Source organism: Amphibalanus amphitrite, unplaced genomic scaffold (genome assembly GCF_019059575.1).
Source record: "Amphibalanus amphitrite isolate SeventyFive unplaced genomic scaffold, NRLGWU_Aamphi_draft 000316F_arrow, whole genome shotgun sequence".
Lineage (NCBI taxonomy): Eukaryota > Metazoa > Arthropoda > Thecostraca > Balanomorpha > Balanidae > Amphibalanus > Amphibalanus amphitrite.
In genome coordinates this window covers 588,423-615,173 of record NW_024881811.1, presented here as the reverse complement: position 1 = coordinate 615,173, position 26,751 = coordinate 588,423, and the positions used below count along the sequence as shown (strand labels likewise).

At 47.5% G+C, this 26,751-nt stretch overlaps 1 protein-coding gene across 1 annotated transcript in view; it reads right to left on the bottom strand.

Moving 5' to 3' along the window:
• Positions 1 to 7,787: 7,787 nt before the first annotated feature.
• The window catches only part of LOC122388287 (ragulator complex protein LAMTOR2-like), a 70,308-nt gene continuing 51,344 nt past the window's right edge, over positions 7,788 to 26,751 (bottom strand). Inside the window, exon 4 of the mRNA XM_043379239.1 lies at positions 7,788 to 8,606. Within this exon, the coding sequence (XP_043235174.1) occupies positions 8,457 to 8,606 (150 nt within the window). The 3' untranslated portion in view covers positions 7,788 to 8,456. The remainder of the gene's footprint in view (positions 8,607 to 26,751) is intronic.

Here is a 26,751-nt window from a genome sequence, read left to right as displayed (position 1 = left end):
CTTGAGATGGAGGGGGCAGCGATCTTAAATGTGGCAAAAATGGGCAAGTCGTCAATTTTTTAGAAACTTGGAAGTACACCACTGTTGATTATGGTTTGATTGTTTGATACTACTAGGAGATCTCTAAGATTTGCACTTTGCAGTATTATTTACTTCTGAATAGCGTGTTGGCTCTTTAATTAATTGCTTCATATTACACATCCAAAATAAGTCTCTGAGAAGAATTTCATAGGGGGATGTCGTGCCGTGAATTCTTTCAAATTTTTGTTCGAGATAAGTGTTACCAGATCGAGTGAATGTATCATGGTCGTGCAGAAGTCACGAGAAATTGCCAAGATTCAGTTCAAGATTTTGGACAATGCGGAACGATAATAACAAATCGAATATAGCCATTTGATTGTTCGTGGTATTGGCAGTCTAATGGCGTTTACGGCATGTATGTATGTCTTCTGTGATTTTATATGATTTTTTGAACATATGTTGTTTTTGGTCGAAAACTCAGAAATCATGACGTCACTAAAACCTCGATAACTCTAAAACTTTCCGACCGATATTTTTTAACTTTGACACAATATACTTCAATCAATTCCTTACAGGTAGCCAAATTTTTGTCTCGCCTGCGGCGCGCCGTTTTTATGCTATAGCGCGGCGAAAAAGTGGGGGCGTTTAACGCCCCCCCCCCCCCCCCCAGCAACTCGCGGGTTAATAGGGCTATCGAATGCGCTTTTCCGCGGCGCTGTAGCGCTATTGGTTCCCGAGTTATGCGTTGGCTTCTTAGAAATTGTCGATATTCGACCTGGAAATCGGCGAAATTTTGCCTTCAATGACCTCTGGTGACCTGACCTTTGACCTGATAAAAAAGTGCCCGAAGTGATTTCGTCATTATTTTTGGCGCTCTTTCGAACGCCGCCTTCTGCGTATCGCTACGTGGCCCAGGAGCCGAGTTAGAAGGGGGAGGGGGTGTTTAAACATCCCCCCCCAGCAGGGCGTGGAAATCCAGGACCCCCAGCCGGGCGGCGTATTCGCTAACTGTATTACACGAATCCCGCCGCGGCGAAGTGGTTAGAGTATCGAACTGGTGGCACGGAGGTTGGTGGTTCGAATCCACAAGTCAGAGCATAAATTAAGAACAAGCAAAAAATGCTGATGATTTTCATTTGAAATTGTTTTAACGGACTTTCACTGGGTAGTGGGTAAAGGTTATTATTGGTCCCGGTACTCCGACTTGTATTGAAAAGTCTTCGATGGGGCACACATAGGTTTAAAACAGACAAAAATCAGGTAGCCATTGTTCGCAGCACATCAATCAAATTTCTAAATATCCAGCACGTGATGCACAACTTGCCTATTCTCATATGTAAAACACAGCCAATAGGTACACTTCCTCTTCCAAAGAAAAACTACTGTTTTAGAGCACTGTCCCATATGGGGCTAAGCGAGAATTTACCCACGCCCTGGTAAATTTTCAAGCCCCCTTTTTCAAAGGCTATCAGACGCCGTTTGAATTTTGACGATCGGTCCAGTAGTGAGGGGTGCTCTGGAGAGCCCCCCTCAGTCACTCGCGTTATGGAAAAGACCCCAGTCATGCGCGGGTTAATAAGTCAACCCGCGCCGTGCTGGACGGGGGGGGGGGAGGGGCGTTTTCACGCCGCCTCCTCAGGTTTTTCGCAAGAATTTAAAAAACGACGAGGCGCAGCGCCGCCGTTTTTGGTAGGGGAGACCCGGGAGGTATGGGCCCCCTGGAGGTATGGGCCATCGCAGTTTTGAAGAAGTGTTGCGTATTTTTACACATTTGACAGCGTAAACTGGTAGCAGCCATTCCGTTATACAACCCACGTGATTTTCAAAATCTTCCTCAGTCTTCTTTGGCAATGAGCGGTGATAAAGCGTTTTTGCCCTCTTCGAGTAAAATACTGTAACTACATACAGAAAATTTGTGATAAATTTGAACCAGACTCGTTTTATGATGTCAGAGGAATGCTAACATAAAGTTTAAAGCATGCAAATTAAGACTGGATAGACAATTGGAAGCCTTCTTGCAAGATTATGTGCTAAGATGCTATGCAAATTTTGGCGTCCTAACCGGGAGGTTCGGGCCACCCACCCCCGTCGATGCAAAATCAATAAAAAGATGCTTTCATTGACTGTCATCTTCAATAAGTTTTAGTTTTGTCGCGCAAGGTTGAAAATTTAACTTCAAATTTCATTCGAACAGAAAAATATTATTTATTTTATTTCATGGCGCATGATTGAGTTTACCAAAATACAAATGTGTCTAAGAAACCTCCATGAAGTAAGCTGCTGGCCGCTTATGCGGTTCCTGGGCTCTAAGAGATATCAGGGTAGGTACCAGCTACGAGTATTGTTCTCATTGTCGAGAAAAGAATAGGAAACATGGCACCGGCCCATACCTCCCGGGCCATGGCCCATGCCTCCCGGTGTATTTTGATGGATCGAAAAAGCACATTATTTATTGAAAGTTATCTCGAGACAAAAGAGTTGATCCCAGATGCTTAATATCAGGCACACTTTGCAGGCGAAAGGCAATTTCACGTGCACAGAGTGAAAAACCGGGTCTAGCCACTGCCCACTGCACAGTGATGCAAATGGGGTTCACGGGTGGACATAAATACCCAAAAGTCAAGTTTACGAAATCGAGTTAATTGCGATATGGCCGAGTAGACAAATGTTTGGGGCATCTGAAATCACATGGTTTTTATGTTTTTGTCAAAACCGGCCTCGTGTATAATCGTCAGAAGTCGTGACATTTTCTAGGTCGTAAAATGACGGTCAGACACTCGCAAGTTCAAACGCCGCTGGTTTGCGTTCATTTCGTACAAATTGAAAAAAATTATGCATGAGAATGATCCCCAAAGCCTTCTGCTTCTAATGCCGGGTCACAAAAAGCCGTATCTCATTCGCTTTGGCGGTAATCTGACTATTTATCATCATGTTGCAATCGTAGTTTTTTACTAAGAAAAAAATGCTTTCGTTTCACCTACAGCACTTAACACAGTGTGTGCCCGTTAGTCCACCATACCATAGCCTTCCCTAATCATTTCTGAGTCGCATCGTGAAAGAATTAAGGTGCTAGCACAGGGCTGACCGGCGCTACAGAGGTTTTTGTCCGGGCGGTCGGGTGCCGCAGTGGGCGCGCAGTGGGCGGGTGGGTGCCGCCGCGCGGCGTCCTCCGGGCGGCGCGGCGCGGCGGCGCGGCCGCCCGGGCCGCCCGCTGCGCCGCGGCACCCGACTGCGCCGGACGAAAACTGCTGTAGCGCCGGTCAGCCCTGTGCTAGCGCCTTAATTCTTTCACTATGCGACTCAGAAATGATTAGGGAATGCTATGATATGGTGCACTAGCGGGCACACACTGTGTGAAGTGCTGTAGGTGAATTGAAAGCAAATATTTTTGGTAAAAGACTGCGGTTGCGACATGATTACAAATAGTTAGCTCACCGCCAAACCAAAATAGATACGGCTTTTTATGACGTGGCATTAGAAGCAGCAGGTTTCGGGGATCATTTTCATGTATAATTTTTGCAGTTTGTATGACATGAACGCACGCTAGCGGCATTTGAATTTCAAGTACCTGACAGTCATTTTACGACATCGAAAATGTCTCGACTTCTGACAATCATATACACGAGGCCGGTTTTGTCAAAAACATTAAAATCATACTTTTTCAGACACCCCAAACATTTGCCTGACTCACCATATTACGATTTATTCGATTAAGTGAACTTGAATATTGAGCCTGTTTCGTATTTATGGCCACTCGTGAACCCCATTTGCATCACTGTGCACTGGAAGAAAATTGCCTTTTTACAAAACCGGCCCATACCTCCCGGGTTTCCCCTACACCTGTTTTTACATCTTTTCCGCCCATGTTGTGAAAATTTCAGACCCGGGTCGTTTAAGGTCAGGTCACCAGGTCACGTCAAAAGACCTTACCTCAGGAAAAGTTAAAAGGCTGGCTGTAGCTACACTGACAGAACGGTCGCTTTGAAACTTTCAGCGAGTGATAAGAGTAACAATAGGTAGGGTGAAGTCGTTTAAGAGTACGCACTTTGTGGATTTTTTGCTCTCATTTGTTAAATATTTGAAAGAAAGAAATCGCAAATATAGAATATCAAAGTTCATTGAATTCGCCATAAACCCATGAGGCAACGATCCTTCAGCGTAAATGGAAGTTGTCTAAAACTGACGTTTTCAGAACCGCTGCTGTTGCGTACTCTTACCACATGGGGTGTCGTAAGAGTACCTCGCACACCATGCGGTTGGAGTACGCAAGCATATAAACACACACCTATAGGCAGCTTTTAGGGGAGAGCGGGGCCAGTTGAAACACGGGGTCAGATGAAACATGGCTTTATTTTCAACAGTATGCAACATATGGCGTTGCCGACACCACTGCGCATCCGCGCTCGACCACTGCCTTTGTCAACGGCGTCTGGGCGGCAAACGGACGGTAATTTTGATTTGACACTTGTTTTTGTGTTTTTGAGGGACGTTTGGGAGGAATCGTTCTTATGAATATTTTGTGATATCTCATATACCTTTGCTTGCTGAAAGAAGAACTCCTGGCTCCGGAATAACACCTTATTTGGCCCTTCATTCAGCATGATGCCGTCCCTCCAGCTCGTTTGACATGTGCTTTACGGCGCGTGCGAGATGGCGGGAGCGGATGGGGTCAATTGAAACGCTTCTCTGAGGGTCAGTTGAAACAGGGCCACAGGCCGTTTCAATTGACCCCGGTGACCTTTGCAATGGTTATTGTTCAGGGGCTGTAAACATTAAAGGAAAAAGTCCACCTTTGAAATGAGCTTTTAAACTGAAATAGCAGTTTAATAGAGCTCATTTTTTGACCCCTTTTTCTCCAGCCTTTTGCTTGAAAGCACACTATAGCCTGAGATATTTCTCATTTTTCTCATCCGCCCATTTTACCATAGTCTATGTACTTTATGTCACCTATTATGAGGAACTTTGCACTTTTAGCTTTCCAACGACCTATTGAATGTAGCATTTGGAAAAGTAAACCGGACAAAATATCTTCTTAAGAAAGTGGCCTTAAAGAGGAAAACATCCCATTGTTAAGGATAGGTGCAATTGACCCCATGGGCTGGTTCAATTGACCCTCGCATCGGGGTCATTTGAAACGGGCGTAGAGCTGTTTTATAAGCATGCGTTTGGCAGCAAAATATGTTTGAAACATAATTTTACATATCTTAAAATAAAGCCAAAAGAGCATATTTTTTCAGGGCATTGTGCATTTTTCGATATGACAACTAGATCTCGCTGTGCATGTCAATATACAAAAAGTGGTTCAATTGGCCCCGCTCTCCCCTACTGTCCAAATGCCTAACATCAAACTCAGAAGACATTTAATTTAATTCTAGTATCAAAAAAGAAAAACATAAAATAAATTTTGCATATCTATAAATCAAGAAATAATCAAGTCATGTGACTCTAAAAATGTACAATCAAAAGGGAAAATAAATCGTATTTAGGAGAATTTCGGGTACGCATCTGCCTCACAGTGCTCCATTGATGACATACCTACAAAAAAACGTCATTGAGCGATATATCAATAATTTGATATTTCTGTATATTCGATATAATGTATAATGCTGCGTACTCTTACCCTCATGAACAGTGCGTACTCTTACCCTCCATGCAATTCGCGCACAAAACAACCCCGAAACATTGTGCAAAACTTCACAAACAGAATATTGCACTGCACAGTATTTCCCCAGAAAACCTCTCAAGTTTCCCACAGTAATCACAAAAATGTACCTTATCTCAACTGCCAAGTATCAAAATTATTGTACCATACCATAATAATATCATAACGCTCCAAAATAATATTCATCGCCTTAAACTCAACAGCGTCGCCGCACAACGCCCACGTTCCGTAGGTGACAAACACGCACTGGCGGCTTCATGTCACTTCATGAACTCGACAAACCCGCGTTGCTAGGCAACCGAAACAGCTGATGCGTACTCTTATCGCCCGCGTCCTCTTACCCAGGGGTAGCCAGTAACAGTTGGTAGCATTAGGCCAAATGGGCGCTCAAAAACTACTACCCCATAGGGTTTGCATGTTAAATCGACCTTTTTCAAGCAAGCCCCACACGTAAGCTAAAAGATAAGTTGCCAATATTATTGTGGGGAAAGGTAGCCTAAAGCTTCCTCTACAACCTTTTTATCTAGCGTTTTTCGATGCGGAGGCCATAACAGGTCCAAAAAGCATTGGGCGCTGCCCGAGGTACCAAAAGCCCCTCCATGAGGGCACTAGTTCCTGCGCATGCGCACATTGCGTCAACCCTGTACTAGCGTAAGTTAGCGATACTGCTCACGGACTCAATCAGCCAATGAGCGTCCCCGATTGTATTAAAAGATGTCGCTAGCATTACGTAAATCCTGCTTGCGAACACATTTTAAGAATGAAACAGCTGCGCCATTTCCGCCTTCTAAAGATTCCTTCCATCTTAGTATCAACTAAAGGCTTTTCAACTGACTTTATTCTAAGTTTTAAACTATGGTTAGTATGTTATATCTGGTTCATATAATTTAAAAATAACTGCTTTATGAATTTGGCTTTACTCGTCATAATGGAATAATCTATTTATTCCATATTCAAAAAATATATCACCTTTCATGTAACTCATCCAGGTAAAATGGGCGCCTTCCGCGTCGTTGGTGTACCCGTTGTTCTATATACCCTGCTCTTACCCGCCCTTACCCTATGTGTAAAATGCATATCTCGGAATTTTGATATCTGTGACCTAAGGTCAGGTCAATTTTTCGACCTCTCCATTGTACCTAAGTCAATGGCAGAAAATTCAAATGCGCCTCTTTTGGACGAATGTCGTTTTAAACACTCTCAAACATCGGTTTATAGGTAAACATGACACAATGAATCGCAAAATTGCATCCGTGACTCCCTGTATACCCCTGAGGTCAGCCCAGGTCATGAAAGGTCAACAGCAGTTTTTTTACTATAACTTTTGATAAAGACGTGCTAGAGTGGTGAAAACACGTCATAAGTGTTCAGCTTCACGATACAGATCGACTGATATGTAGCACGACCCTTTCCGGTCAGGTCATGACCTTGATTTCAAAATTACCTTTAAGGTCATTTTATAGTTTATTCAATGCGTCTCGACGAAAGGAACACGATACCGATAAAAGCAATGTCGTAGCTTTCTTGATTCAAAAGTTATTCACGAAAAAAAACATTTTTTTTTCGTAAAAACTGCGATTTTTTAGATGTTGCCGAGGCTGAACCATTGACTAGGATTTTTTAGCTGTTGCCGAGGCGGAACTATTGACTGGAGGTAAAATCTGAGAACAATACTCAGAAAGGCCTGTGAAAGAGCTATCGCATGCGCTTTCCGCGGGGCTGTAGCTCTATTGGTTCCCGAGTTATGCGTCGGGTGTTTCGAAAATTGTTGAAATAGACAAAATTTGACCTTTGATGACCTCTGGTAACCTGAGCTTTGACCTGACCTAAAAATGACCGAAGTATTCCCGTCATTGCTTATGACGCTCTTTCGAATGCCGCTTACTGCGTGTCGCTATATGGCCCAGGAGCCGAATTAGAGGGGGGGGGGGTCGTGAAAACGCCCCCGCCCAGCACGACACGGAAAAATTAGACCCCAGCACGGCGCGGGTTAACACTAATCTGAATCAAATGCATTTCAACATTTCAACGTAATTACCTCCTATGCTCTGTTGGCTTCACGGAGCTTCAAAGCTTTCAACGAGAAGTGAACGAACAAAATAACTAGCAGCAATACATTTATTGAGCTCTACATCGACATACGTGAGCCTTAACCCGACATATTCTAGTATCGTCTTGAAGGCTTAATACGTTCACTCATATACTTTTCCAACCCGTCCGCAATGAGGAAACGCCCTTATAGCGAAATAAAAAGGCAATAAACATGACAAAATCATTTTCAAGTAAAAAAAAGCTAAGCGAGTAGACCAGTTTCAAAGTTGACGCGGCACTACTACTGTACCTATGTCCAGGACAGGATAGGATAGCAGTATCAAGGAACAATAGACACTGGCGGGTATACCTCTGTACCTAAAATTTTGAGTTTATCCCATTATATAAGCGGTCCCCGGACCGCGCGATTACACTGAGCCCTGGGTAACAAACACAGCACGCGGTGGCCACGCTCGGTCAGCTGCGGCCCGCCCGGCGCTGCACCTGCCCTGTTGCGGGCCGCCCGGCCGTGACGGCGTGCCCTCCGACCGCCGGGCCGCCGGCTGCAGGGACGCCGCGGCTCCGACCGCCGGGCCGCCGGCTGCAGGGACGCCGCGGCTCCGACCGGCCGCCGGTGCCATCGTAGAACGGCTCACCACCGCCGGCAGCACTGCGCTCAGCAGCCATCGTTAGCCGGCACGGCGGCAGGGCGAGCTGCAGGCAGCGCCGGCCAGTGTCGGCGTCAGTCGGCGCCGGCCACCTCCGTCAGCGGCCCCGACAGGTAGCCGCCCAGCGCCTCGGCTTTGGCCCGCAGCATGCCCAGCGGCACGGTGCGCGCGCCGAACACGCACAGTAGCAGAGACGTCACCGGACAGACGCACATGCGGCCCTCCTGCCGGGACAGCGGACAGCGGGACAGTGTCAGCGGTACAGCGGGACTGCGGGACAGTGACAGCGGGACTGCAGAACAGTGTCGGGGGACAGTGACAGCGGGACTGCAGAACAGTGACAGCGGGACTGCGGAACAGTGGGACAGCGGGACAGTGTCAGCGGTACAGCGACAACGGGCCATTGCCAAAGACCGCGAAAGACCGAGACAGCGATTTTCTACCTGGTCGACCACAAATCCCATTAAGCACTCGTTTTGTTACCTATATACAATCTCCGAAGCGACCTAGCACAAAATCTCACAATTTTCTCAGAGCGGCATGCGACATAAAAGCGAAAACAGCAACGGAAGGGTGAATATTAGAGACATGGACCTTTCCAATACAGTAGAATCCGCTTAATAAATCCGCCTTGGTGACGACATTTTGGATTTATTGACCCGCGCCGGGCCGGTGCTTCGAGACTTCCGTGCCGGGCCGGGGGTCTGTATCTGAACCCCTCCCCCTTCTAACTCGGCTCCTGGGCCACATAGCGACACGCGGTAAGCGGCAATCGAAAGACCGTCCAAAATAAGACCAAAACACTTCGGACATTTTTTGGGTCAGGTCAAATGTCAGGTCACCAGAGGTCACCAAAGGTAAAATGTTGGCTATTTCGACATTTTGGAAACTGGGGCATTCCACGATAGATCGTAAGTACCAGACCCGTCACCCTCATCTCTCAGATTTTAATGAAAATCGGTTCTAGGGTAAGCATAGGCCCCAAACACGCCTGGCAAAATATCAGACTTCTCAGATCAAAACTTTTTTAGTTATATTGCATTACATTTTGTTAACTTCGGTTTGTAACGGTGAGTTTGATGGCCTATAACTCAAGAACGGGTTAAGCAGCCAACAAACGGTAAACAACACTTAGCTTGCGATGAATCAAAAATTAATACTACTTTTAAAAATTCCAAAGACAAATTTTCATTGTTGAACAAAAACCTTAATCTTTTTTCATTTGCCTCTAATGACTTTTGGTACCAAAATTTTCACATTTTTATTTATTCAAAATAAACTTCATGCCATTACAAATCGACATGCAAAAAATTAGAAGGGTTTTCTTTTTATAAGTTCCTCATTTTCCCCAAACAAAATGGGTTTCGGAGGGGTTGATACGACCCCAGCACGCCGTTTCGCTTCTAATAGAGCTAGAACCTAGCGGAAAAAACGAGCGTGTATGCCGTTACAAGTCGCAGCGATTGATACCCAATTTTAAGGTCTCAGGTTAACCGGTAGCGTCTGAGGTCAGGTCAAGTGACTGAAGTTAAGGGTTCGGTTTTTAGTAAATAACTTCGCAAGTAATGGCCGCAGAGCCGCGATTTTGCATCATTGTGTTCGCCTAGCTCAGGTGCGTCGAATGGTATACTTTTTGTTAGGGTGAGATCAACTTAAGTAGTTGACCTCGGGTCAAGGTCAGGTCAGAGCCCCTCAGGTCACGAAGCTGGGCAAATGGTATCATATGGCATATCACATTCGATTCGGAAGGTCTTCCCGAGCCCATTGGTGGCTTTCCCGACTCACTAGCTCAATTTGATCGGGAGTTATTGACGAAAAACTCGTACGACCCTAATAACGTCATAATTGACGTCACGCAAGGTTAACAATGCGAAAGTAAGGCATTGGACTTTGCAAGGAGTGCTTGAAATCACGATAAGATGTACGTGAGATAATTTTAGATCATTCTCGGCGCCAAAATAACAATTGTTTATATTTCCCCATTGACTTATAACAGTGATGTCACCGTGACATCAGGTCGGTGACGTGACATTGTCACGTCACCGACCTGACCTCATGTGACCTTAAAAAAAAATTCCAGATATGCAAGTTGTGAGACCTCTTGAGGACACCATGTATGCGTCCTGTAACTTTCATCTCAGACAGCTATGGTCATTGGCGTCCAAAACAATGTCAGAACCAAACAGACTTTTTCACTCTCGCGCTTACGGGAAAGAGGGTTGGATGAGCCCTCTTTTCATTTTTTTCAGATGACTCAGACTTCAATTGAAATTTCAGTAACCCGTGATGTCACTAGGCAGCTTTACCACGCCATTTGTAAGCTCCCCTCCCGAAATCACTATTCGAAACCGATATCGTGACGTAAAATAAATGCATTTATAGAAAGAACACATTCCTAATTTTTTGCATACTTCTTAACAATGACCCAAATATTTTTTTTTAAAGAAATAATAATTCAAAAAAAAAGTTGGTCACAAAGTCCAAAAAATACAAATGAAAGAAAACTCGATATGTTATATGTCAGAAATAACGTATTTTTCGAAATTTCAGAAATACATATTAATCTCTGTTTCATTGCAAGTTCAATGTTATATAACATTTGGCATTTGAATAATCCGTCTCAGAGTTACAGGCCGCCAAACTTAACGCTGCAAAGCAAGATCCAAAAAAGATATTATACATCATAACTCAAAAAATACTTATCTGATAAGCGTGAAACTGTTACAAGAGGGTGATTCAGAGCCCCTGATTACCCCTGAGACCAATTCTCGTCAAATTCCGAGAGATGAGGGTGTCAAATTGGAAAAAAGTGGTACGATCTCAAAGTCAAAGTCATTTATTAGAGACACGTCCACGATGTGGTTATTATGTGTCCAGTCAATGGAACATAATACAGCATTAAAATTGACACCCACCGCTCAGGTACACATATATGCATTTTATCATGACACGTAAGCTGCGAATAGCTGAGGATGAATGCGATGAAGGGTAAAAAGTTGAGAAGTTTAGAGTGCTGCACAGATAAAGTTAAAAGCGTGGAAATATATAAAAGTGATTCACTGACGAGGGGCACGCGACAAAGCTCTGGTAAAGGCAGCGCGGCTAGGCGCTTGTCTTGTTTGTGAATCCAATTTGTTCCATGCACTGTCTGTTCTATCTGATCTATCGTGGAATGCCCCAACTGCCAACGGCTAACTCGGGAACCGAGGGAGCTACAGCGCCGCGGAAAAGCGCATTCGATAGCTCTTTTAACGCTCTTTCGCCATCACGTCCTCAGATTTGACCTCAGGTCAACAGTTATGCCTCCAGAGGGCAAAAACTCTAAAAATAGCCGTTTTTACAAGAAGCGTTTTTTTTCGGCAATAACTGTTGACTCAAAAGAGCCACGACATTACTTTTGCCAGCATCGCGTTCCTCTCGTCGAGACGCTTCGAATGAACTGGAATTTGACCTTGATAGGTCAACTTGAAAATTTAACCTCAGGTCAAGGTCATGACCATTGACCTGACCGTAAAAGGTCATGTTGCATATATGCATATATCACCTCCTGTGAATAACCACTAGTGTGTGTGTCTGACCGCTAGGGCCCCTCTGACTCCTCAGTAGAGAGGAGGCCCTCTGTGGGTAGGAGGCCCTCTGTAGAGAGGAGGCCCCTTAGAGAGGAGACCCCCTGTAGAGAGGAAGCCCCCAGTAGAGAGGAGGCCCTCTGCAAAAAGGAGGCCCTCTGTAAAAAGGAGGCCCTCTGTAGAGAGCAGGCCCTCTGTAGAGAGCAGGCCCCCTGTAAAGAGGGAACCGTCTGAAATCAGAAGGCTTTTGAAGAGAGGAGGCCCTTTGTAGAGAAGAAATCCTCTGTACAGTAGAAAGGAGGTCCTCTGTAGGTAGGACGCCCTCTGTAGAGTGGAGGCACTCTGATGAGAGGAGGCCCTTTGCAGAGATGAGGTCCTCTGTATAGAGGAGGTCCTGTGTAGAGACGAGACTCTTTGAAGAGAGGAGGCCCTATATAGATAGGAAGCCCTCTGTAGAGAGGAGGCCCCTGTAGAGATTAGAGAGGAGGCCCTCTGTAGAAGAGGCTGCCCTCTGTAAAGGAGGCCTTCTGAAGAGAAAAGAGACCCTCAGCAGAGAGAAGACCCTCTGTAGATAAGAGACAATTTGTAGAGAGGAGGCCCTCTGTAGGTAAGAGGCCCTCTGTGGGCAGGAGGCCCCCGGTAGTCAAAGACAGCGTCGTATATTAAATAGAGTGGAGGCCCACTGTAAGCAAATTACCTTCTGGCTTCTGGTCCCTGCTACTCTCTAATGATCGAACTGAGAACTCAGGAAACTGTAAAGAATAGACTCCCAACCGCGTCGCCGACCACTGTAGGAAGGGACAGGCTGAAACAGACTGTTTCCGCGTTCAGGAAATCGCATGCGAGAGCCTATTCAAATACATTGTAATTCTCGCATCAATCGCTTGCGGGAGGTGCGTGCGATTGATGCGAGCGTGCTTCCATGTATTTGAATAGGCTCTCGCATCCGATTTCCTGACTGCGGAAAGAGTCTGTTTCAGGCTAAAGGAGGAGGTCCTCTGTAAACTGAAGGCCCTATGTAGACAAATAAGTTGTATAAATGCGCTCAGACAAATCATGCCGGGTGCCGTCAACGGTTTTGTGGTCAATGGTTTTGCCTGCAGTGGGCAAAAACTGCAAAAACAGCCGATATTTTCGGAAACCACTTTTCGGCAATAACCTTTGTCTAAAAAATTTGCACGAACTTTCTTTTACCAGTATCGTGTTCCTCTCGTCACGACGCGTCGAATAAACTATCGCTTGAACTTGAAAGGTCACCTTGAAAATTTGACCTCCTGACCGATAAGGGCTAAGTTCCATATCAGTCGATCCGTATCGTCGAGTCAAACACAACTAAGGTGTTTTCATCGCTCTAGCATGCCTATATCAAAAGTTATTCGCGAAAAACAGTCAGATACCATTGGTGACATGATATGACCTCAGGCATATACAGGGTGTCTCAAAAGTTCGTTGACACATTTCCCATGTCAATAAATCATACAAGAACCGGCCAAAAATCTAAGGTTTTGGTGTCTGTGTATACACTAGACAAATATGCCTGCTTTGACAACTGATTCGGAAGGTTGGAAACCAAACCCTTTGCTGTATCTCCAAAAATATTTATCTATTTTCGTCGCTCCGTCAGCTGCCGGAGGCTGATAAAAGGTTATCAGCTTTCAAGCTCTTGTAGGGGAATCCCCTGCAGTTTCTGCGTCGGATTTAGGTTTGACGAGCTCTCCAGCAACATCCTCTTCTCCCTGAAAGCCGACAGTTTGCATCGACACCATCCGTGAGTATTTTGTAGGTCTTCTCTGGCGCTAACTCCTTCATGAATGACCGGCGCCGACCTCCCAAGCACCATTTTCCTTTTCAAAACAACCCCATTCCTGAACAAATGGGAAGTGCCAGGGGCAACCTTTTCGCAGCATATCGTAGCAGAATGTGTCGGCCATCTATTTCTTAGACACATTTTGCAAATTTTGCAAAACCCAAACGCTCGTCATTCCCCATGCCAAGAACTTCGCTGGTTTCCGGAGTGTTCTCAGGAGAGGTTCTGCTTTGTAAAGGGCCAAGACCTGTCCATCGTGCGGTTTTGTCCGGATTTTGTGTGTAAAAGAAAGCTATTTGCTCCAGATCTGCCTCTTGAAACTTCGTAAGATAAAACTTAACATAAATTGACACTTTTGGAGGGTCACTTGTCCTCGGCATTGACGATTTTCGTGTTATTTTCCCCCAAAATTTAGCGTTATAGATATTATAAACAATTTTAAATGATATTTTGTCTTTATTTTATTATGACCTGCAATTTTTGAAACTGGATAACCTCTGTCTATGAGCTTCTAGTCAGTTTTCAATAGTTAGGACTGCATTTTCAGCTGCTTTCCGGAGCACGAGTCTGCTGCCGTACAAGGGTCGTTCAAAACGCTGTTAGTGTCGCATGGTTTCGTCCTTCAAAAAATTTAGCCACCGTCTTTATTAGATGATCATCATGTTGTACTCATCCTCGCCGACACTTTGCCATGTGTCATTTCCGACCTAACCATTCCCATTACTCCTGAAGCAGAGAGTTTCTCAGCCGACCCGATTTTGCGACCTCCATTTTCATGCCTGACCCATGGTCAGAGGTGAACCCTTTTTGTGAGCTCATGAAGGGTTGAATACGCTTAAAAACAATGAAACTGCTAAAGGAAGGTTGTTACCAATGCCCATGCAAAAGTTCGACTGTTAATTTCTTGTTGATTCAGAATTATTGACAAAAAGCATGGCTGGTACCTGTCAACGAACTTTTGAGACACCCTGTATAGTGGTCTATATATAGTGGTCTATGCCTCAGGGTTATAAAAAGGGGTCACGGGTGCCATTCGCGTGCGTGCGTGCGTGCGTGCGTGCGTGCGTGCGTGCGTGCGTGCGTGCGTGCGTGTGTGTGTGTGTGTGCTAAGAATAAGGTTTTCAGAATCAGCATTGATCAGTAGATATCTTGCATGATGGTAACATAGGAGTCAGATATATGTAGTTTGAAAACCAATTTGTATGGCCTTGTTGGATAGTTCTTGTGTTACTCATGTTATTGAGCCATACTCTAAAAATTGAATGCTCATCTTTTAAGCGTTTGCCTCTTGTTTCTCCAACTAACTTACAGCTCTTGGTAAGACTGGGCACTGGGATCTGTTCCATTCACTCTCCAGAAAAAGGTACCTAAGTGGAGGTCGGATGAGATTGGAGTTCATCCAAATTTTCCAAATGATTTTTTTCACTTTGCAGACAGACATGGAACAAGAACTGACGTGCCCCATTTGTCATCACAATGAAACGCAGATCAAAGCGTTTACCCTTCATTTGCGGCGACATGAACGTGATCCTTATTTTCAAGTAAAGTGCCCGACTTGTAAAAAACATTTACAACAGTGAGATACTGGAAAGAACATGTACTGGCGAAAGCGTGTGGGAAAAAAGGTCGGTCAGCTGCCCCAGTTTCGGATAGTATGGCTCCTACGTCTCCACTATCCCCTCAAGGTAATTGTGAAATCCTAGAAGATGAGCCGACTAAAGCTTATGATGCTCGAAGCGAACTGATGGGCCTGGTACTTCGGTTGCGAGCAAGGAACGTTACTGAGCGTAGCTGTCGTGATGTTCTCGAGTTCGTCCATGGCTTCTCAAAAGAAGTTATTCTAGAATGTCAGAAAGCACTGGAGGTTGAAGGGGCATCCAAGGATTCGGAGAAAGGGGGACTCGGATTGCCCTCTCTCAAGGAGCTGACTGATTTGCTTAACAACGACCATCTTGAGCAGACAGCTACACGTAGCTTCGGGATCACTGATCCCGCTACCGTGACTCTGGGAAAGGATGAAACTGGACGAGAACAAACTATGCAGTACTTGCCTCTGACACCCCAACTGAAGCGTCTCTGTGCAGAGACAGGTGTCCCAGCTGCCACTCAACATATGAATGGTATCTTGAATAGTGCTGAGGATGGTTATGCTCACAATAGTAATGATTTAGATGAAAGACACTTGCTTCTCGCTCTCTAGTGTCTGCTACGATAGTTTCCAGTTGGGAAACCCGCTGGGAAGTAAGACAAAAGACCAAAAAGTCGGTGTCGTCTACTGTTCTGTTCAGAACCGGAACATGCCGAAGGAAATATTTCTGGTCGCGATATTTCTGGACAAGATGCTGGAAACACATTCCTGGGAGTCGCTGTTGAGACGTGTCGTCAGCGAACTGAAAGACCTAGAATACGATGGGTTCGTGGCAGACATCAATGGCGAGACGTGCTACACTGCACACGTAGCCATGCTGGTGGGCGATAATCTCGGCGTTCATAGCCTTGCTGGATTTTCCCAGTGCTTCAGTGGAGGTGCGATGGTTTGTCGACATTGCCATGGCACGATCGAGGACTTTCGCTTCAAAACTAGCCTGGAAGACTTCTCATTTCGCACCAAGCAAGACTACGACGCAAAAATTGCGCTGCTGATTGAAGAAGGCTTCGAACCAGGGCTCAAGAAAGCCTTCGGCATCAACAGCACGTGTCCCTTCAGCTGCCTGACAAATTTTCATGTGATGCCGTCACTTTGACCAGACGTCATGCACGACGTTCTGGAGGGTGTAATACCTGCTACGATTGGATTGGTCTGTGGCGATATGATCTCTCAGGGGACAATTTCCTTGGGAGACCTGAACCACGCCATACGCGTCTTTCCCTACAGCCGGTTGCACCGAAACCATCCTGCACCCCTTCGTGGTGAAGGAAAAAGTGTGTCAGTGAAACAGAAGGCCAGTGAGGCTTGGTGCCTCCTTCGCCTGCTTCCCCTGATCTTGATGAGTGCGGGGGTGCTGTCAGCGGCGCAGTCTAGAGTGAAAGTGTACTCACTTATCGTGCAGCTGATCAAGATCGTGCTGCTGCTGGCCTCTTTTTCGGTTTCGCTCCAGCAGACAGATATGCTTCAGAGCATGGTGGAAACATTCCTGTCAGATGTTCTCATCTGCTTCCCAAACTTCCGACTAACTCCAAAATTCCCCTATCTCATACACTATCCCGATCAAATACGAAGGCATGGGCCTTTGAGGTCTCTCTGGAGTATGAGATATGAGGCGAAGCACCAGACACTGAAACAATCCATGACCTGCTCCCGAAACAGAAAGAACATCTGCAAGAGCATCAGCACCAGGTACCTATCAGCTTAGGCAAACTGCTACCCATGTCGAAAGTGACTACCGACTAAGGGGACGACTGGTCTTCCGAGGCGAAATTCCTGAGATGGCGAGGGCCTTGACCAAAGGTGCAGAGCTGTACAAAAGAGCGTCTATCCAGGGCGAAGAATATGGTTCTGGCGAAGTTGTTCTGCTTGACGATGGCGTGGTTGTCGTTATCTGTGTGTGTGATTTTCCGACAAAAGCAGATAAACACATCCTCGTCCAATACCAGGTCGCCATATATGACTCGGCTGTGGGAGCATTCTGCGTGTCTGCAACAGATCACTACGGGATTGCGGGTGTTAAGCAGCTCATCGATCCGCGTCCTCTTATTTTTTAAATAAATTTAGCTCAAATGTTTGAATGGACGGATTGACAGAGCCGGAGCCCACGCTAAGCGGAGCTTGTTACGTAGACCCCGACCCCTACCGTCTGATCGCGCAATTCCGGGTAACGGGAGAATTTAGATGCCAAAGTTTAAAGGGACCCTCCCACCTTAACATTAGTTTTGAGTTGAGATAGCCAAGTTTGCGGCCAGGCTCAGAAACCACCATTTATCCTGGTCGCAACCCCCGCAGCTTTATGGTGTTCAAGAAATTTCTTCCCTTTACTTGCAGGGTGGGACCAGCGTGGTCCCTATCTCTTAACCATTACGGGAGTCTGATGACGTCATCAGGCTTTCGAACGTCCGTTAAATGTTTGACTAAAACGTTTTGTAGCACGCGGTGGTATATGCTGCTTTGCGCGCAACAAATGCCGCACTTTCAAATAAAGTCGCTAGGAACAGCGGAGATCCCAAAAAGTAAACAAAAGTAAAAGTCTAATATCTTGAAAACCGGTGAATATTTTTCGATGAAATTTGGTAGATATTCGTTTTTGCTCTTTCTGAACCGAGCGACATCACTTTCATGCCAATTCATTAACTTTTTTGAAGGTGGGAGGGTCCCTTTAACGTGCCCTTCAAAGCCGGACACGGCCTGTCCCACTCAACTGACTTCAACTGGCTGCGGATGCTCCCACCAACCGCAGACCATCCCCGTCAGGAGTCTCAAATATCGAGCGTCGGAGCGTCTCGAACCCGGGCTCTCACTACCGGGAGTCCAATGCTCTACCAACTGAGCTGCGGGACAGGCAGTCCTCTTGGTGCTTACCTACCTGGTGGGCGATCAGCAATACGCTGTTCCTCGGATGCTCGTCCCAGGCTATGGGATGATGGGGTTGGTCTGAGGTGAGAAAACATCTGTCAAATTGACGCGTTTTTTTCAAAACCCATATCTGTTTTCCGTCAATTTTCGGGAAGCACGAAAGATCCCATAAAAAAGTGTCCAATCATTCAATCCTGATCAAATAAATATGTGTGTTAGTGAGCTTCGTCTGACATTTCTTGATCTGCAAAGACAAACTTGAGAAAAACCGGGTCACTTTTTTCAAACACGGGTCAGCATTTCTTGAAGGTTTCTTTTCAACCTGTCGGAAATTTACAGAACAGATACGGGATTTGGAAAAAAAACACGGCGAAATATTCTGATATTTTGTCGGAAACGGTGAAGGTGTATCGCCATTCCAGCTCGCCAGTTACACACATCACTCACAGAAGTGAGGACCTGCACAACAAACCATGGTTAGCTTGTGCTTCGAACTAAAACATTGAACCATGCGAAGTGTTTGGGCTCTTTTTCGATCAATGGATGCACCAGCATGTTATAAATGTATGAGGATGCACAAGAAGGGGTATTTGTTATATGTGGTTTGGAAAAATTCGTTGGATGATCCTCATTCGTGTCGCATTGCCATTCGTGTTGATAAATCAGTGACAATGACAAGCACTAAGCAGGATATAATTTTCTTTCAACTCCGTAATGTAATCCATTCGCTAGCATTCGCCCTATTTTCTCTGAACGGTGACCCAACCTCCCACCCCTAAGGCACATGGCCCAACATCCCCTTTAAATGTAGCTCTGTTGGATTATCATGACACTATCTGTATTTCCAGACAACAACGCTGCAGGATGCCTGATTATCTCATCGAGTACGAAGAAGACGGGCTGGATTCCGTGAACAAAATTGTAAAGGTATTTAGAAAGGAAGAAGTGATTCATGCAGCGAAGGCTGCATTTTCACTTGCTGGGGATAACCATGCTATCGATGTGTTCAACGAGAAGTACCGTCGCTTTGTGAGTGTTGATGATCCTAAAGACCTGCCTGACGAAGAACTCCGTCTCACTCGAATCCGTGACAAGTCGAATCCTGGTCCTGGCGAGATGGCGCGGCACCGACGCAGCATCAGCACTGCGGACACAGTACCTGTCCTGCCCGTGCAAGACCTGACGTTTTCGGGTGGCCGGCGCCAGACCCATGATGCCACTATCGTGAACCTGTCTGTGGGATCCAGTGACGCGTGAGTTAAAGTACCTGTGGAATGGTTGGACACTGGACAGGGATTCGACTATAAATCGAATTAAGTACTTTACTCTGGGCATGCTCGCTCGCTCCGTTAGTCGCCCCAAAAGGCGTTATACTGGTTTATCTATTGCTAACTAATCAGTGGTTTCACAGTTCGTTAAATAATTATCTCAAAACCTGTTCCGTCTACAATCTGAACAGTTGATGTTTGGAGCAAGCTTATTGTTCGTTAAGCTACGCCTTGTTTGATCCGACGCTGCATCCGTTCCAGGTGCTGTCGCTGGTCGTCCGGCACTACCGTTCGCAGACAAGAAACGGAGGGCGAAGCTCCGTGCTACAACCGATCTCCGGCGCGAGCGCAGCTGCGCAGAGCTCGTCTTCGCCGCAGCTTCAGCCGTTCATGAAGACGGACGACGATCTGCCTCAAAGATGATGGAAGAGGCGGGCTCACCACGGCGATGACCGGCACTGATGAAACGCCTGAATTCGATGAGGGAATCTCACGGGACCTACACCGATGGACAGGCTTTGTCAGTGATGATCGACGCCGGACTGACTAAGTCACAGTACACCATGATGCAGCAGAGAGGGAAGAAAGTCGGCTGTAGCCTGCTGCCCAGCTACAAGCGAGTATCGAAGGCCAGAGCAGCGTGTCTTCCACCACAGAATCCGATATCAGTCGAGCCCGACCAAGCACGGGTGAAGATACAGCAGCTGCTGAATCACACCGCAACTCGACTGCTTCAACTGCAGGCAGAGGTGCTCAGCAAAGTGACGACCGACTTCCTAGCGCAGCTCACACTGCACACTGCACGTTGTTTTCTAATTATGGTTTTCGCATCGCCAACGTCAGTGTGCTACTTATCGTCCCGGCCGCCAGTTGGACGTTATTGCTACCAACCGCCGCGACCTGGTCCGTAGAGCGGGCGTTACCCGCTGTCACTACGGAGGGCCGCATGATTTCACACGTGTATTACTTACGCGAGAGGCTCACCCGGTGAACGCGGCCGGCTCTATGGTATACCGACGTTCCTTGTCACGTGTGGACTTCTCGGCATTTAACCCGCGCCCTGCTGGGGGGGGGGTGTTTGAACACCCCCCCTTGTGGTTTTTCGCGAATATCTCAAAAACGGCGGCGCGGAGCGCCGCCGTTTTTGGTACACCTTATCATACATCAATTCTACACATGTTGTGAAAATTTCAGACCAAGGTCATTCAAGGTCAGGTCACCAGGTCACTTGAAGTGACCTCACCTCATAAAAACTTTCAATGTCTGTCATAGCTACACCGAGTGACCGATCGCTTTGAAACTTTCAGCGATTGCTAAGAGCAAGAGCATGTACAAAATGTATATCTCAGAATTTTGATATCGATGACCTAAGGTCAGGTCAATTTTGCGACCTCCCCATTATAAGTCAATGGGAGAAAATTGAAATGCGCCTCTTTTGGATGAAAGACATTATAAACACTCCCAAACACCGAATTACAAGTGTTTTAGACACACTGAACTTGAAAATGGTGTCCGTGACCCTTGTTTATGCCCTGAGGTCATCTTAGGTCACGAATGGTATCTAACAGTTTTTCGCAAATAACTTTTGATAGAGGCATGCTAGAGCGATGAAAACGCCTTAGATGTGTTCAGCTCGACGATACGGATCGACTGATATGCAACATGACCCTTTCCGGTCAGGTCATGACCTTGACCTGAGGTCAAATTTTCAAGTTGACCTTTCAAGGTCAAGTTATAGTTCATTCGATGCGTCTTGACGAGAGGAACACGATGCTGGTAAAAGTAAGCTCGTACAAGGCTTGGGTCAAAAGTTATTGCAGAAAAACTGTTTCCGAAAAAATCGGCTATTTTTGCAGTTTTTGCCCCCTGCAGGCAAAACCGTTGACGTTAGGTCAAATCTGAGAGAATTACTCAGAAAGGGCGTTAATAGGGCTATCGAATGCGCTTTTTCCGCGGCGCTGTAGCTCTATTGGTTCCCGAGTTATGCGCTGGCTTCTTGGAAATTGTCGACATTCGACCTGGAAATCGGCGAAATTTTGCCTTCAATGACCTCTGGTGACCTGACCTTTGACCTGACCAAAAAATTGACCGAAGTGATTTCGTCATTATTTTTGACGCTCTTTCGAACGCCGCCTTCCGCGTATCGCTACGTGGCCCAGGAGCCGAGTTACAAGGGGGGGTGTTCAAACACCCCCCCCCAGCAGGGCGTGGAAATCCAGGACCCCCAGCAGGGCGCGGGTTAATCAGCAGCTCTACGCCGCCGACTGGCTACCGGTCTTCGCAGCACCGACAACGGACACCAAGTGGGACCGGTTTCAGCGGATCCTGATATCTCAGCTAGACACCGCAGCACCACTGAGGCGGGTACGGGAGAGGCGGCCTGCCGCTGTGCCTGTCACGCCGGAGACCCAGCAGCTGCTGCGAGACCGCCGCGCCGCCCTCGGCTCCGCTGACCGGGCCGAGTACAAGCGGCTGAACCGGCTGTGCCGCGCGGCGGTACGTGCCGACTGCCGGGCGCGGTACGAGGGGGAGCTGGCGCGGAGCGGCCGAGCTGCGCTGTGGCGAGTGCTGCGGCCAGTGATCGGTCGGAAGCAGCAGCAGCAGTGCACTGTGCCGAACATCACCCCAGACGCGCTCAATGACTATTACGTAACTGTCGGTCCAAGCACTTCTGCCAGCGTACCTGCGCCCGCGACGCCTGTAACTACAGTGCTACCCAGAGTGCTAACATGCAGTTTCCGTGTCGGGCCGGTTAGCATGGATGAACTGTACTCTGCACTGATGAGCATGAAGCCGTCCAGCTCGACCGGACTCGACGGTATAAGTGTGCACATGTTGCAGAGGTGTTTCACCGGACTGAGTCACACGTTGCTTAACCCGCGCCGTGCTGGGGGGGCGTTTTTACGCCCCCCCTCAGGTTTTTCGCAAATATCTCAAAAACGGCGGCGCGCAGCGCCGCCGTTTTTGGTACACGTGTTCCTACATCATTTCCGCACATGTTGTGAAAATTTCAGACCTAGGCCGTTCAAGGTCAGGTCACCAGGTCACGTCAAGTGACCTTACCTCAGAAAAAGTTCAAAGGCTCGCTATAGCTACACCGACTGAACGATCACTTTGAAACTTTCAGCGATTGATATGAGTAACAGTATGTATAAAATGTATATCTCGGATTTTTGATATCTGTGACCTAAGGTCAGGTCAATTTTGCGACCTCTCCATTATAAGTCAATGGGAGAAAATTGAAATGCGCCTCTTTTGGACGAATATCGTTCAAAACGCTCTCAAACATCGGTTCATAGGTAAACATGACACACTGAATAGGAAAAATGCACCTGTGACCCCTCTGTGTGCCCCTGAGGTCATCTCAGGTCATGAACGGTCGCCAGCAGTTTTTTGGCTATAACTTTTGATAGAGACGTGCTAGAGCGGTGAAAACACGTCAGATGTGTTCAGCTCGACGATACGGATCGACTGATATGCAACATGACCCTTTTCGGTCAGGTCATGACCTTGACCTGAGGTCAAATTTTCAAAATGACCTTTCAAGGTCAACGAATAGTTCATTCGACGCGTCTCGACGAGAGAAACACGATGCTGGCAAAAGTAATGTCATGGCGCTTATGAGTCAAAAGTTATTGACGAAAAAACGTTTTTCGTAAAAACGGCTATTTTTGGAGTTTTTGCCCTCTGGAGGCTAAACCGTTGACCTGAGGTCAAATCTGAGGACATTACTCAGAAAGGTCTGTAAAAGGGCTATCGAATGCGCTTTTCCGCGGCGCTGTAGCTCTATCGGTTCCCGAGATAGCCGTTGGCAGTTTCCAAAATGTTGAAATAGTCAACATTTTACCTTTGGTGACCTCTGGTGACCTGACCTTTGACCTGACCCAAAAAATGACCGAAGTGTTTTCGTCCTTATTTTTGACGCTCTTTCGATTGCCGCTTACCGCGTGTCGCTACGTGGCCCAGGAGCCGAGTTAGACGGGGGGGCGTGAAAACGCCCCCCCCCCCCAGCACTCGGCGGAAAGTTCAGGCCACCAGCACGGCGCGGGTTAATGTAGTTAACTCCAGTCTTTCATCCGGCTGTGTCCCTAGTGGTTGGAAACACGCACTTGTTACTCCTATCCCAAAGGGTAAAATCTCTGCCGACCCTTCTGATACGAGGCCTATTTCGCTGCTGCCGGCCATTATGAAGATAGTAGAACGCGTAGTCCAGTGTCAGTTGTCCGGTTATTTAGAGCAGCATGCACTTCTCGCGGACGCCCAGCACGGTTATCGCAAGTGTCGGTCGACCGAGACGGCACTCCACGTCGTTACCGATCGAGTACTCTGTGCCATGGATAGAGGCGAAATATCTGTGCTAGTTTTGCTCGATCTATCGAAATGTTTCGATGTTGTGCCGCATGCCACACTGTTAGCGAAGCTCACCCTGTACGGCATTGATACGGACTGGTTCCGAAGCTATTTGTACGGCCATACCCAGCAAGTCCGCGTGAGCTCTATTGGGGGACGGCATCAGCTATCTAGGACTAGGGAGAATACCATCGGTGTGTTCCAGGGCGGTGCACTTAGCTGTATCATGTACATGCTGTTTGCGAATGATTTGAGCCTTGGACTGCCGAGTGACGTCACTACTGTACAATATGCCGACGATACGCAGCTATTAGTATCCGGCAGCAAGCGTGACATCCAGAGAATCATCAGCAGCATGGAACACGCACTAAGCTATGTGTACAACTGGTTCTGTCACAACGGGATGAAGTTGAACACCAAGAAGACACAGATGGTTGTGCTGGGAACACCCGCGATGCTCCGTACGCTGCCGCCTGTTGTTGTCCGCTTCTGTGGCAATGTAATAGCCGACTCGAGAGAGGTTAAAAACCTCAGTGTGTTCATTGATCGCCACCTCAGCTTTGAGACACATGTGACATACATCACAAGAAAGTGTACAGGCATATTGATAGGGTTATCTCATGCGCGCCATGTCATGCCAAAACAGACGCTGAAGGTGATTGTTGAGGCACTCGTCCTGTCCGTGGTTCGATACTGCCTATCTGTCTACAGCTCACGCGGAGTCACCCAGCGCGACCGTGTACAGAAGATTGTCAACTTCTGTGCCCGTGTAGTGACAGGGAAGCGCCGTTTCGACCATATTAGCGGTGAGATACAGCGGCTCCGTTGGCTCAAGGTAGAGCAGCTGATCGACTACCACACCGTGTGTGCGCTGGCTAGTGTTATCGTGACCCAGCAGCCTGAGTACCTATGTGGAACTATTGGACCGAGATCGAGCCAAAGGCACACCTACAGAACGAGACAAGCCGATCTATTCAGCCGCCCCAACATACGCACTGAATCCGGTAGGCGGAGAATGTGTTACCGTGGCGTGACACTGCTCAACGGTATAGGGGCAGATCCCTGTGAGCCCGGGTTCCGTAGAGCTGTCAAAGCGGTCGTCGGATCTGTCGATCCCCAGTGCTGATCGGAGTGAGTTGATGTATGAGTGGTATGCGTGTGGAACGTGAATGTGGCCTAAATTCGTCCTTTTTGTACTTGTAACTGACGTGAAAGAGTGAAAAGCCATGGTGAGTGGACTTCTTTTGAATAAATCTGAATCTGAATCTGAATCTGAATCTGTAAGTGGGGCATGGACGGTTCGTCAGCGCACAGCCAGTACAAGCAGACGGGTGTGACACAGGATGACCAGATGTTTATCGTGTCGCTGGTGCCGCTTCAGCTGGAGACCCGCAGTGGAGCGATTGTATGGAGAAACGCCACCCCCAGTTCGACACGCTTCTGCCGTCCTCTCTCTCAGCCTGCAGTTCGCCAAAGAGACGAAGGCGCTAACAGAAGACGAGCTGCAGCGCACGCGGGCCGAGATCGCCGAGCTTCAGCCGCTCTTCACGGACGCAGCCATTGTTACCCACATGATGACTATGACCATGGTGGACGGGAAGACCGTAAATGTAGCCACCGGAACAGCTTCCACATAGAGGTGCAGCATGTGTGGAATGACCTCCAAGAGCTTCAACGACCTTGAAGCTGTCGCAGCTCAGCCTGTTACCAATGTGGAGAATGGACTGTCTTCCCTTCACTGCTGGATACGGTCGTTTGAGTGCCTGCTCCACATCAGCTGCCGGCTGCCGCTGACGCTGGACGCCGGAGGGCACGTGCCACCAGATCAAAAGCCGCTCTTTGCAGAACGGATGAAGAAGGTGAAGAGCGCATTCCGACAGAGAATGGGACTGCGAGTCGATGAGCCGCGCGCTGGAGGAAGCGGGACGTCGAACGATGGGAATACGGCACGACGGGCCATCAGCTCAGCAGCCGACTTTGCTGCGTGCACGGGACTGGAGCAGCAGTTAATCGAGGATATTCACGTCATCCTCCAGACGGTGAGCTGCTTCTACCCGGTCAACACTGAAGCCCTGTCAGCATTCTGCAAGCAAACAGCTGAGCGGTATGTGTCGCTCTACGGATGGTACCTCATGTCGACCACTTTGCAATGGCTGCTCGCCCACGCAGCTGCAGTGATCGACACCTTCGACCTACCCAACGGAATGATGTCCGAAGAATGATGTCCGAAGAGGCGGCTGAATCGCTCAACAAGTGCATTCGTGAGGTCCGACTGAAACACACAAGAAAGGACTCCCGTCTGCACACAATGTCCGACATGTTCGGATATCTACTCGTGGCAAGCGACCCGGTGCTGAGCAGCGTCGGACAACAAGAGCGACGCCGGAAGTACGCCAGGCGGCAGGGGACTCTGCTGCCTGAGACGCTCCGCCTGTTGGCTGACCCTGCACTGCCTGCTGCCGGCATGGTGGAGGGCTGCGACTGCCCAGTCGAGGACGGAGACTCGAGCGAGAGCTCCAGCAGCAGCGAGATTGACGAGTAGTGAAGACAGAATTCGGCACAGCCGACACATCCACTCAGAGTGCGGCACAGCCGACGCGTCCACTCAGAGTGCCTATCGTTAATGTGATTTTGATGATTATTGTTTTCGTTTTGTCATGCGTTGCACATTTGTTTTAGTGCTAAAAATATATTTAACGTGACTGACTGAACAACTGAATTTCGTCTGAATGCCAGCCCGACGAATATTGATAAGGGTGATATGCAAAGGTGGATATCAACTGCTCGAAATTGTTATCGGAAATAGTTCATCCATTTTGGCTGGCATATCAGCTATTGATTTATTACCAATACGTGCTTATCTTCTATATT